General features: G+C 35.2%; 1 protein-coding gene across 5 annotated transcripts in view; it reads right to left on the reverse strand.

Annotated features, from left to right (window-relative positions):
• Bruce (BIR repeat containing ubiquitin-conjugating enzyme) overlaps window positions 1–12,658 on the reverse strand; it is a 571,194-nt gene that overhangs the window by 317,749 nt on the left and 240,787 nt on the right. For all 5 annotated transcript variants that reach the window (XM_069833681.1, XM_069833684.1, XM_069833683.1 and 2 more), the window contains 2 exons: window positions 5,627–5,836; window positions 809–1,020 (listed from right to left, as the gene is read on the reverse strand). In XM_069833681.1, coding sequence (XP_069689782.1) covers window positions 809–1,020; window positions 5,627–5,836 — 422 coding nt within the window. The remainder of the gene's footprint in view (window positions 1–808; window positions 1,021–5,626; window positions 5,837–12,658) is intronic.

Genomic DNA, 12,658 nt, shown 5'->3' on the forward strand with positions numbered 1-12,658 from the left:
AAAATTAAAGCATAACCATTCATTTTACATGGTTGTTTGTACTTTTATTACAATATTTTTGTTTTCTTTTGCATGATATTTATTCTTTATTTATTGTCAGTTAGTATATAAAAGTCTTTTGACATGTATATTCTTTGACTCGCTGAGTCTCCTTTGGGAATTACTAAAGCGGAAATAAATATTAATATAAATTTAAAGTTTAAAAATATGGATTTTATAATAAGAAATTCCCAGTAACTAACAACACGTGTAGCCACCCATATCGCTACATGTGGCCACCCAACAGCAGTAAATGTCGCAGAAAAAATGGACCCGGACCCATTCGAGTTGCGACACGACCTTGGGATGTACCAAACTTGCTACATTTACTGCTCCGTGTGGCCGCTTGCATTTAACTCAATGCTGCCTATAATTCCAGCTACATTTGTCGCAGAAAACTTGCTACAAATGTAGTTCGTGTGGCCGTACCCTAAGTAGCAAAGACCATGTACCATGGAGAATGTACCATGTTAACTCTTCATTTCACTATTACACAATAATTTTTACTGCTGAATCCTAATTCACCAACTGATACAGACAATATACACTCACCCTAGTACACGACATAACTCTCAACAGACACACATCATGTATAGTGCAGCCCGCCGAAGTGGTGTATAACTAGAAAAATGAGTCACAATCCTGCCATCTATCCGCAATATGCGGAACACGAATCACACACACACACACACACACGCACGCACGCACGCACGCGCACGCACGCACGCACACAATTATTACATGCTATTTTCTTAAAAATTGTACTTACCTATCTTGAGGAAATATGGAAGTATTCTGCGAACTATACAATCTAGTAAGAGTGTTTGCTAAGAAATCTCCCCACCATGGCTGCAGGCCACACATTCTGACAAGTAATGTACATGCTGACAACTGTATGTGAGTGTCCTCTTTCACACAGAGGCAATGGAACAGATGCTCACACACATTCTGATCAAATGTCTGATATAATGATGCAGGTAACTGAAAAATAAATAATACAATTCACTAAAATTCTCACAGCAAACATCCTGGATTAAGGTTCTCTTTCCAGAAAAACTAATCAACTCTTGTTATTCGAATATCCATCAAATTTTCAATCCTTAAAAAACAACTTTCACCATTACACAATGGCCGTAAAAATAACTTTTAGCAGGCAATAATTCGGAAAATTGACTTCAAGTTTTGACTATGTTTCCACTATCATGTAACTTACTCAAAAATCTAGCTGAAGAATTTGTATGTAAATAAAACTTCCGAACTTCTGTCAGTCATAATACCAAGAAGTTCCAGTGTGCACTTCGAGGGTTCCTACTGTTTCACTGATATATTCTTCGGCACAATGGATATGGCAAAGAAAGCAAAAGGTACCTCTTTCATTTAAATAATTATTTATTGATATAGTTCACAAATTTACTAAATTAGTTTAAAGTCAAACAGTGAGAAAAGTGTACATTTCATACAATCTTCAACTTCATGCAGACTTACAAGAAATGCATCAGTGAGATCATATCTTCAGAATTTCACAACAGTGTATTAAACTCTTGTGTATGATACAAATAAGAAAATTTTGCGTATAACTGTGCCTTTTCTTAAGAAAATTATTTTCCTTCAGTAGGGTGTAATCAATTACTCAGTTTCAGCACATGATCTTGTGCAAGGAATGTGAGGGACAAAACAAACATGAGAGCAACAGTATTCTTACATAATGAATTGATTAATGATGCACGAAACTACACAAGGTCCATTAAAATGCTTCTAATTTTCAGATCCACTGAAAGAAGTGCACTAGAAAAAGAAAGATATTTGTGGCAACATTCCAAGTGGTTCCATTTAAAATTCAACTTCATGGATAAAATTACTAATTTTCATGGACTTTCAAAGAAACTGAGTGCCCCCGGATTGCGCGAATTGAGCGCGAAAAATCCGTTTAGGAACACGCATTCATTCGAAAACATCATTTTTGTTGCAGAGCAGTGTTGTTGTTGTTTTTATTACTATTATTATTATTATTATTATTATTATTATTATTATTATTATTATTATTATCATCATTATTATTATTATTATTATTATTATTATTATTGTTGTTATTATTATTACAGTAATAGCTTTCAAGGAATCTACATGGTCTGGATTCATAATTGATTCCAATGTGCGTTTCAAAACGAATGAGGAACAGCCAGCAGAAGTGGATAAGGAAAAAAAGAATATCCATAATCTTACCATTCCCTATTACCTTCAAAAGTACCAGCTAAAAGAGCTTGAAGTAATAGGACTTCTGTTTGGAGCAAGAGGTACCGCTACTCTCTTTATGAAAGATGTGTTTAAGAGGCTTGGAATACCTACATCTATTATTCCGATTGTAATTTAGCTGCATTGAAAGGATCAATTGCTCTCCTGAAGCATCACCTATGTTCGAAATGAAACTAAGTTCATTAGCATTCTTTACTTTTTTGTAACACCTCTCTCTCTCTAAAACTAAGTATATTTCCACTAATCTAAAAATGTATTTGCAGCTATGTACTTGTAGGAGTTTCATTGTCAAAACAAAATCAATGCTTTAATGAACTTGTAAACATTTATATGGTTAAGCACTCATTGTCCCTTGTGACAGCTCACGAATGGTGAGAAGATTTCTAAATTTCTATTATCATCATCATTATTATTATTATTATTATTATTATTATTATTTATTCATTCATAGCGTTCTGCCCAAGGGCAGGTCTTTCACTGCAAACCCAGCTTCCTGCAAACTTTCCTATTTTCTGCCTTCTTCTTAGTCTCTGCATATAGCCCATTTATCTCAATGTCGTCCATTACTATTACTATCACTATTATTATTATTATTATTATTATTATTATTATTATTATTATTATTAGAAAAAGAAGACACTATTTGATTACTGCATTTGTACTATTATCTTTTGGAAATTTTAAAATAGTGACTATCTAATTATCTGTAAAAAATATGTTTCACATGCAGTATACAAAGGAAATGTGATTTCGGGTTGCACAGGATTATCTGGAGCCGTAAATAAATCCCTTGTTGTTGGCAAGTATTTTACAAAACATCTTCAAATGCTTGAAAAAGGGGACAATTTAAAATAGTGATGGGCAGAATCAAATAATTTTAAGCATCGATTAATCTGTTCTCAAATAATATTAAGAATCAAAACATTTATTTCAATAAAGTTCTCGAATACTTTCATCATTGTAATAAGAATTTTATTACTGACCTCGGTTGTTCTCGAGTAGTTCTCTGTTCTCATATCCAACATCCAGCATGACAGCAATAACGATAGCAGTGACATCAGTGTATTGTGCAAGCATAGAACTTTATATTTATTATTCTCATAGTGCAACTTCCGATAAAGATGTTGTATTTATATTTCTGTGCTCCATAATTACGGGAGAGAAAGAAAGAGGAGAGAGATGAGAAAGAAAGAGATGATCTGGAGCAAGTCTTTATTGCACATAACTACCTCAGGTTTGTAGGCGAGGTTAGCTGAATGTAAACGTTTGCCGAGCATCAGTGTTTTTGAGAGCTTCCTTCTCTATACTATTTCTTTCTGTTCTCATTCTTCAATTATTGCAGCATCTACCATTTGAGCAAAGTGTTAGAATACTTGTTCATTATTCGAGATATTTCTCGAGAACTTACAAGAATTGAATAATTCGTATTTTTTTATTCGAATACTCCCATCACTAATTTAAACATCTCATTGACCCTCCCTCCTTGCAGTTGAGCTGCACATCTAACAAGCGGACAAACTATATAGGTTCATTAAAATATTATGCTTCTAGATCACGACCTTCCTTTGACATTACAATATGGATCACTTATCATTTCATCGACAGCTATCATGGTGAAGAGCAGTATCTTACTAGGATGACCAGACATCCTCTCTCACGTGGATATGTCCTCTTTTTGTGGGTCTAACAAGGCTTCTGGGGGATTTTAAAAAAATATCGGGAATGTCGTCTTTTTCGAGGCTCATTGAACAAAATGAAAACTAGAGTGGAAGATATCATTTGTTTTGAGTCTGTTGCAGAGTCCGCATTTGTTCTTGTCATCCTGTGAAGTATGGTTTACTCTTGATAGTATAATACAGCATTGTTGTAGTCCTACTACATTAACGCATTTTAAAATAATCTTAAAGTGTAAAACGGCCTACTTCTCTGCCATGCCTCACATTATGAGTTCGTGGATGTGAAAAAATATCAACAAGCATGACGCAAGAAAGGAAGCACTGCATTTTAGTCTCTTGCCATAACACAGCAGACCCAGTCTCATTATAGTCTGTGTTCCTCGTTCTCATTGTCAGTTAATCAGTCCATGTGATTTGTGATTTAGTGTGTAGTGGGAGTGGCAAGGAGAAATTAAATAAGACGTACTGTATCTACTGTCAATATACTGTATGAAATGTAGTTTCAGTGATGACCTCAGGAAAAGATATCCAGGTTTTAGAAGAGGAAGAAATTTATTAATGTGAAGCTGAGTGTCTTGTTTGTCCACCAAACACCTATATATGAGACTATCAAATGCAAAACTCGCCTTATCCAGGTAAAGTGATTTGTCAGAAAACAGGAAAAACCGTTATGGATATGGACAGTTTTGCATTTGATAGTAGTTTTCTGAGCTCTATGGAAGAGAAATTAGGCAAGATTTGCACAATCCGACTATATCAGTAGATAGAGAGCTGCAAGAAGTACAACATCCCATATGTAACTCTTTTTTTTTTTTTAAATTTTGGATAAGGCGAGTTTTGCACTTGATAGTCTCATATCCATTGTAAATAAAGATTAATAATATATAATAATTAATAATTAGTAGATTACATTGCCTGCACATCTGGTAGTAAGTGGACTTTATTTTTATTTGGGTTGCTGATTTGGATTCAAGGTTTCGTTCAAAATAATTAAATGGCATCTTATTCAGTTCATTCATCGACTACCTGTGATATGGTGGGTGATGGAACTCGTGGGATCGTACCATATGGGGTAGTTTACATACTTGAACCTATTATTTATTTTATTAATATAATTCGATCAGCAATTTAGATCATAGAACCGGCTAGGTAGCACTTTGATAATACGATCACTACTGGGCTGATGGTTCCTGGGTTCAAATCGTGCCAAGATCAGGGGATTTTAAGTTCGTAAAATCTAGAATACATCAAAGACAATTCTCCTTACCCCTCCCCCGTAAATATATTATGAGGGAGAGTCAAAAAGTAACCTTAATAATTGTATTGTATTGTATTGTAAAGTGTATTACTTGTTAATGTAATCAATTCCATATGAAAAGTTATTTCACTCAAAATAAACTTTATATAATTTCATAGCTCTGTATTTTAGATTAAAAACAAGTAAACTAAAACATGTAAAAATGTCTACTTTTTCCAGGATTTCGTAAGATAAAAATCTCATTAATATAAGCACACAATACTGTTAGCTTTATAAATCATTCGGTTTAACAAAGTAAAATTAAATTTCTATTTACAACTACATGAGAATGCTAATATCAGTAGCATTCAAATGTTGCCATGTTATGAAGAATATTGATTTCTTAACTACTACAACTTACTCGAGGTACTGGCCCTATTTCATACACCAGGTACAGCAGTATGTCCAAAAGGCCTTCCCCAAGGACTCGTAACTTGTCAGTGCATGCTTCAGACAGCATTCTCTGAGTATCCGTCAGATCTGGAAGGGAGTGTACTTTTCCTTGTGCTGACTCAAGACGTCGCATTACATTACGAACCAGATTTAACTGATGTTGAAATGTTACACATTCCTGGCAACATAAAACAATTATTAATTAACATATCATGGAAAACATCTTAAGCTACAATTTTATAGTGTTGGTTATCTGTTTTCCAACGATGACCACTGGACAACTAGGTTATACGGTCTTGTTGAATTCCTTTTTCAATTTGTACACCTTGCATTAGTCCACTGGCAGATATAATTTCACAAGTCTGCAGATCAGCGGGATTTTGAAAGAACAGGTTCCCATCCTTCCGAATCAGAGGTCCCCACAATCACTGGCATGGTGACCAAAATATTTGACGACTGAGTAATAGCCTTTGTACATAATGCAAAATTTTTGTGTGTGCTTTTTTTTAAAGATGGCACAGACACAGAAATGTCAATGTTTCGGACTTATTATATGTCAATTTTCGGAGCTATATAATAGTTCATTTCGCAGATATAATACCTCATTTCGGAGCTATATAATAACTCATCACAAAAAAACCAAGGAAAGGAGAACCTATCAGTCAAAGTGTTACTATAATAGGTTCCTCTTTCCTTGCCTTTCCTGACAATGGTACCAATATGTAGTTCAGAAACTAAGGATGTACTGGATCTGTGACTCAATGCAAAAATCTAATCTAACCTATCGAACACCATGAAAATCTTTTTCAATGGCAGGTACTTAGCTTTGTGTCATTCATCCAAGCATCTCCATCAATTAGCAACATACTCATGCTGTAGTTCTTTTTCCACCACAGCCCTCAGTACACCATGGGAGGCGAACTACATATTATTATTATTATTATTATTATTATTATTATTATTATTATTATTATTATTGTTGTTGTCGTCGTCGTTATCGTTATTATTATTATTATTATTATTATTATTATTATTATTATTATTATTATTATTGCAAGGTGTAAGAAGGACTTCAACAAAAATCAATAATTGATTATATTATAGTTCGACAAAAACATTAAATAAAAATACAAGACATCAAAGCATATAAAGGCATGACAATGAGTGATCATTATCTTGTGAATTTAAAAATTTTATTTCCATTTGGGAGTACGGAAGGAGGAGAAAAACAAGTTGAAGCAAAAGAAAATTTCAGAATCGAAATAAACATTCCCAAATATAATTCACAAAATTTAGATGAAAATATAAGGTACTTATACAGAAATAGATTAGATGAGAAATTAACAGAATCTATATTTGATAACACACAACATCAGTATCAATATATTGTGAATTGCTTACAAGACTCTGCAAAAGAAGCTTTAGGTCAGTGGCATGTCCCGATAAATTTGTCCCAGACATTTGGTACTGCGACAATTGCCCCCAAGTTTGTAATTCATACCAGACCGTTCCTACCACAATAATAGTTAGTATCACAATAACAGTTCATTCCATTGCATATCATTGCTCGACAAAATACAAAATTTGAGCAAAATTTTCAGTATGGACAATGGTCACACCCGTCTCACTACATCAGAAAAAGGATGCCCTAAATTGATATATAATGGTTTCGCATACACACAGCATCATGTGGGACTAACAAAAACTGAATGGAAATGTGAAAGAAGAAACAATGTTCAGCACGTGTCCATCTTGCAATCACCACTCTAGAGGTACTGAAATCAACTGATCATACACACATGCCTGACTGGGGAAAATTTAAAGCCATGGAGGTAGTTTCATCTATAAAAGAAGCCGCTGGAACTTATAATGAACCTACCTCGTCTATAATAAATCAGCATGTGGCAAATTTAACTAGTGAGACATAGCTGAAGCTTCCAAAGACTCAAACAATTCGTAAAACTATTCAACATGTGAGAGCAGACCACTTGCACAAAATCCTAGAAATGAAAGCCTGATGGCAATACCAAATAGATTTAAAGTCGACAAGAATGGACGTCAATGGCTACTAAATTTTGATGAGGAATCGAAATTAGTTATTTTCGCCTCTACAAAAAATCTTCAAATTCTGAGTCACTGCATGTATTAGATTTGTGATGGCACGTTCAAAAGTGTGCCACATATAATGTGCCAGTCATGTACAATACACGGCCAGTGATTCCCATTAGTTATGGTTCTCATGACAAATAGAAGCCAAATTATGTACAAGAACATGTTCCAAAGTGTACTTGACGAGGCTAGGATACTTTACATAATTGATATGACACTGAGTCATATTTCCATGGATAATGAAATTGCTTCAATGAACTATCCAAGAGGTTTTCCCACACTGTAAGTTGACTGGATGTCTCTTTCCCTTAAGCCAAATTTTGTGGCATAAGGTCCAGAGTGAAGGTCTAGCACCACTTTACATGCAGGAAGAACAAGTGGAGCTATGGAACGAATTCCACACCACTATAGTGCTGGCTTTTATACCATATGACGCAGATAATGATGGACAAGACATCAAAGAAGCCTTCTGCCTACTGAGACAAAACAGTTCACATGATCTAGAGCCAATATTTCAATACCTCGAGGAGAACTACGTACTTGGTCGTCCCAGAGGTCATTGTCACAAGACTCCTCTATTCCCTATGGAACTGCTATCAACATGTTGTAGTGGGATTGCCGAGGATCACGAATCCCATTGAAAGTTGGCATTTAAATCTTCTAATGAGGAAGTCACATCCTTCCTTTATTGAATTTCGGGGTAAGCCGCAGAATGAAGAGGCTGAGATTTCTCTTCGGATTGCTCGATTTGAAACTGGTGCCTCACCAAGGAAGAAGAAAAGAAAATACACTGAAGTGGACCGAAGAACTGAGCATGTTGTCGATCGTTATTATGAATATAAAAATGGCGAAATTTTACAGTACTTGAAAGCACTGGGCCATAATGTTACCAGCATTGTTATACAAAATTACGAAAAAATTAATTTGGGGCATACTTAAACATGTGACGACATCCTTATTGGTGACAAATAGTGTGGGGTACTAATTGTATCATGGTACCAATAACCTGGGACAAATAGTCCTGGTACGAATTTCTTGAGATGAATAATCATAACTTCGGTCAATGGTACTCACTGTCGCATGCAGCTCTCAAAGACATTTACTGTGGCTCTTGAACCAATATTACTATTACTACTCTCTTCCTGAAATATATATATATATATATTTCAGGAAGAGAGTAGTAATAGTAATAATGTGTAACTGGAGACTTTAACTTTGGTTACTCTGCTGGTCAAGGTTTTCAACAATGATACACTTTTGTTTTCTTTGAAAAACGGTAATGTCAAGTCCCACTGTGCTTATTAAGTTGTTGTTAGTCAACTGACCGAAGATAGGTTGGAACCTCATAAGTCACACCAATAATGCATCATTCACTAAGCAGGAGTGGGGTAGAGAAGTCAGTTCCCTTCCACTCCATTGCATACATTGCTGACTAGTAATATATTTTATTAATCAGACTTCAGATGTAAACAAACAATTATTGTTCTTCCTCTGACACATATTGTTAAGTGAGATGTACTCCTGATAAAATAGATGTACGTATCAGTTAGAACTATGTCTTAATGTTTTATGATTCGTTAATGGCAGTCAATTGTATTTATGTCCAAGGTTATTGAACACATTTGGCCCAAAAGTAACACTGTCAGCCAATTATCTATGAAGATTAATAGCAGCAAAGTCTGTTAAAAATGACATACTGAGGTGAGATTGATACCAGATGGTTATATAAGTTGATTTAAAACACTTTTAAAGCACATACCAAAGTCACCCCATATCAGAAGAGCACTTTTCAATCAGGTATCAAAGTCACCCCATATAAGGAACTGACTTTGATAGTGGACTTTTTTTTATTTTCAAAAAATCCATATACTTTCTGCAGTAAACAATGTTGTAAACTAGTTCCCTGGTATTAGTTTGATATATCACAAATAAATTTCTCCAAGAAAATAAGGTAATATATATACACTGCCGAGCAAAAAAAAAAAAAAAAAAAAAAAAAACGCAACACTTGAATAAATTTGAAATATCAATCCGTAATACAAATTATAACATTTCTCTATGCTTCTATGGACCTGTTTGTGTTAGGAAAGTGCTAATTCATGTTTTGGGAAGAAAAGTATACCCATTGCGTCGTTTGTGATACCCTCTCTGCCACTTCCTGTCCCGTACTGCTGTGCCATTAAAATTTACAACCCTAAACACAAGCAGCTAGAACAAAATTACTACACTATAGTTTTCTTTTTTTGCTTATAATGGAATTCTGTGATATTGAACTCAGTTTTAAACAACATGTAAGAAAGTTAAGATGATGTTAAGCCCCATGAATGCTGCTAGAGCAGTCCCAAGGTGGAAGAGAAAGAGTGTGGAGGACTGGAGAAAGGTATTCTCCATGCATCTTTTCATCAAGAATAGCATTTCAGGGCAGTTCAGTGATGGTGTGGACAGACATAAGTTTGACTGCACGAACGAACCTTGTTTTGTGGAAGATGGGTTTTTTACTGCCCATTGCTACATTGAAGAAATTCTTGGGCAACATGTTCTTTCTTTTGCATCATTTATTGGTGACAATTTCGTGCTCATGCAGGACAATACACGTCCTTGCGTGACGCGATATGTCCTCCAGTACCTCAATGAAGTGAAGTAGGGATCCAATTCATGCAACAGCCATCACGAAGTCTGGATCTTAACCCAATTGATCATCTGCGGGGAATTTTAGGAAGGAATGTCCGTTAACATACTCCAGATACTCTTCAAGAGCTATGGGGCCAAGTATGCAACACCTGAGCCACATAACATAAACTACAGTCATCCTTTTCCAACATGACTGCTCTAGCGGCGTTCTCGGGACTTAATGGCATCTTAACCCTCTTATATGTTGTTTAAAACTGAGTTCAATATCACAAAATTCCATTATACACAAAAAAAGAAAATAATAGTGTTGTAACTTTGTTTTAGCTGCTTGTGTTTACAGTCGTAAATTTTAATGACACAGCAATAAAAATAGGGTGAGGGACAAGAAGTGGCAAAGAGTGTGTCACAAATCACCCAATGGGTATATTTACCTTCCCAAAACATGAAGTAACACCTGCCTACCATAAACAGATCCATAGAAGCACACAGTAATGTTATAATTTGTATTATGTTCTGATATCTCAAATTTATTCCAGTGTTACGGTTTTTTTTGCTCAGCAGTGTATATACATCAGTGAACTGGGAACCAAGATGCGACAGCTCTTAGGAAATATTCTCTACCTTTTCTTATGTATTGACGAAACAAGTAATATTCGCCATTCCTCAGGGATGTTTCTTTCACCAAGGCCTGGTATTAAAAATACGGTTAATCTAAAGATTACTGGTAAGTTAAACCAAACTCAGAGTTTAACTCAATATGTCATATTACAGAGTCTCAGTTAAGTTAAACTGTAGTGGAATATGTTTGGTATTACTGCTAAGAAAGAAAAGAAGGCAAACACGGCTGTTGATTGGATAAATCGTAAAACAGCGAATGCCAGTAGGTGAAGTTATCCACACCCTCGCCGCTCGGCACCTCGCTCACCTGCTCTCTCTCTCTCTCTCTCTCTACTATCTGCCCTGCTTCGGTAGATCACTGCCTACCACCTCGTACGTATTTCATATTTTATAACACAACACAATACAACGAAATTAATGTGCATTAGACAACAACCACATACGTACTAAGACATATCCAATGACACAGACTGCATTTCTACAATACGTTATGGCAGTTCCCTTGAACATAAATACATTCATTTTCCTTCTACCACCAACTCGTTTCGGTAGCCGAGAGGTCTAAAGCATGACCAAAAAGCGTGCGTGCGTTTCATTAAGAAGATACACGGATCGAATACTACCCTCCGCAAGGTCATAAGAAAAAAAAAAAAAAGAGAGAGAGAGAGAGACATGAAGCAAGGAAGAGAGAAGGAGAGGCTGGAGAGGGAAACAGGACGAAGTTCCTCTTTTGCTTCGTAGATGCTGTATTCACTCTTTTTGTTCCAATTTCCTCCACTAGATGGCTAGTGTGTGTGTGAGCTTGTTGGGGAAAAGTGGAAAGGGGTCATGGGCGGAGCTTAGCATTCACTGTTTTACAATTTGCCCGTTTGATTATATTATTGCAGTCAAAATAGGCAACATTCTTGGAGAATTTTCATTAAGAAACATCTTTGTACCTCGATAACAGAGAGAATGTCATTAAAAAACTTGTAGAGGATAATACTGCCTACTTCAGTATGCTTGTCAAACTTAACCTCAAATAGTTTCTTAATGCTTGCTACCAACGTTAACTCCCAAACACATTGCAACCAGACTAAACAATGCATGACCATCTGCGACTTAGCTTCATACAAAATGAGTTGACTAATGAACTAATAATATTAGTGTGTGTAGTATTTTGTAAGTTATGTAGAATGTTTATAAAACAGAATTTAGTCTAATAATAAAATTATTTTTATAAGTCTAGTAATATTAGGTAATATTATTAGTGTGTTTATAAAACAGACCCCAGTATTTCACAGTAAATCTTATCAGACTGTCTGCCACACACAGTATAATGCACAATAGGCTTACAGTAGATTTGTGGACACCCCCAAAATCTTCTATCGTTTTCAGTAGGCCTATCTACTACCAGAAGAAAAAAACACGGCGCAGCTAGTAACTGATGCAGACGTTCAAGAGAATGTTTTCAAAAATAAAAAGGAAATCATTTATCTTATTAATAATCTTTAAATACAAACCCTAATACACACATGCACTGACAGCACAAAAAACGCAACAGTTCACAATTTTTTTTTTTAAGGTTTACTTTATTTATATTTATATTAGCTGCATTTAGATTGGCAACAGGCCATGACTCTTTAGCCAAACACCTGCATAA

Source organism: Periplaneta americana, chromosome 8, assembly GCF_040183065.1.
Source record: "Periplaneta americana isolate PAMFEO1 chromosome 8, P.americana_PAMFEO1_priV1, whole genome shotgun sequence".
NCBI lineage: Eukaryota > Metazoa > Arthropoda > Insecta > Blattodea > Blattidae > Periplaneta > Periplaneta americana.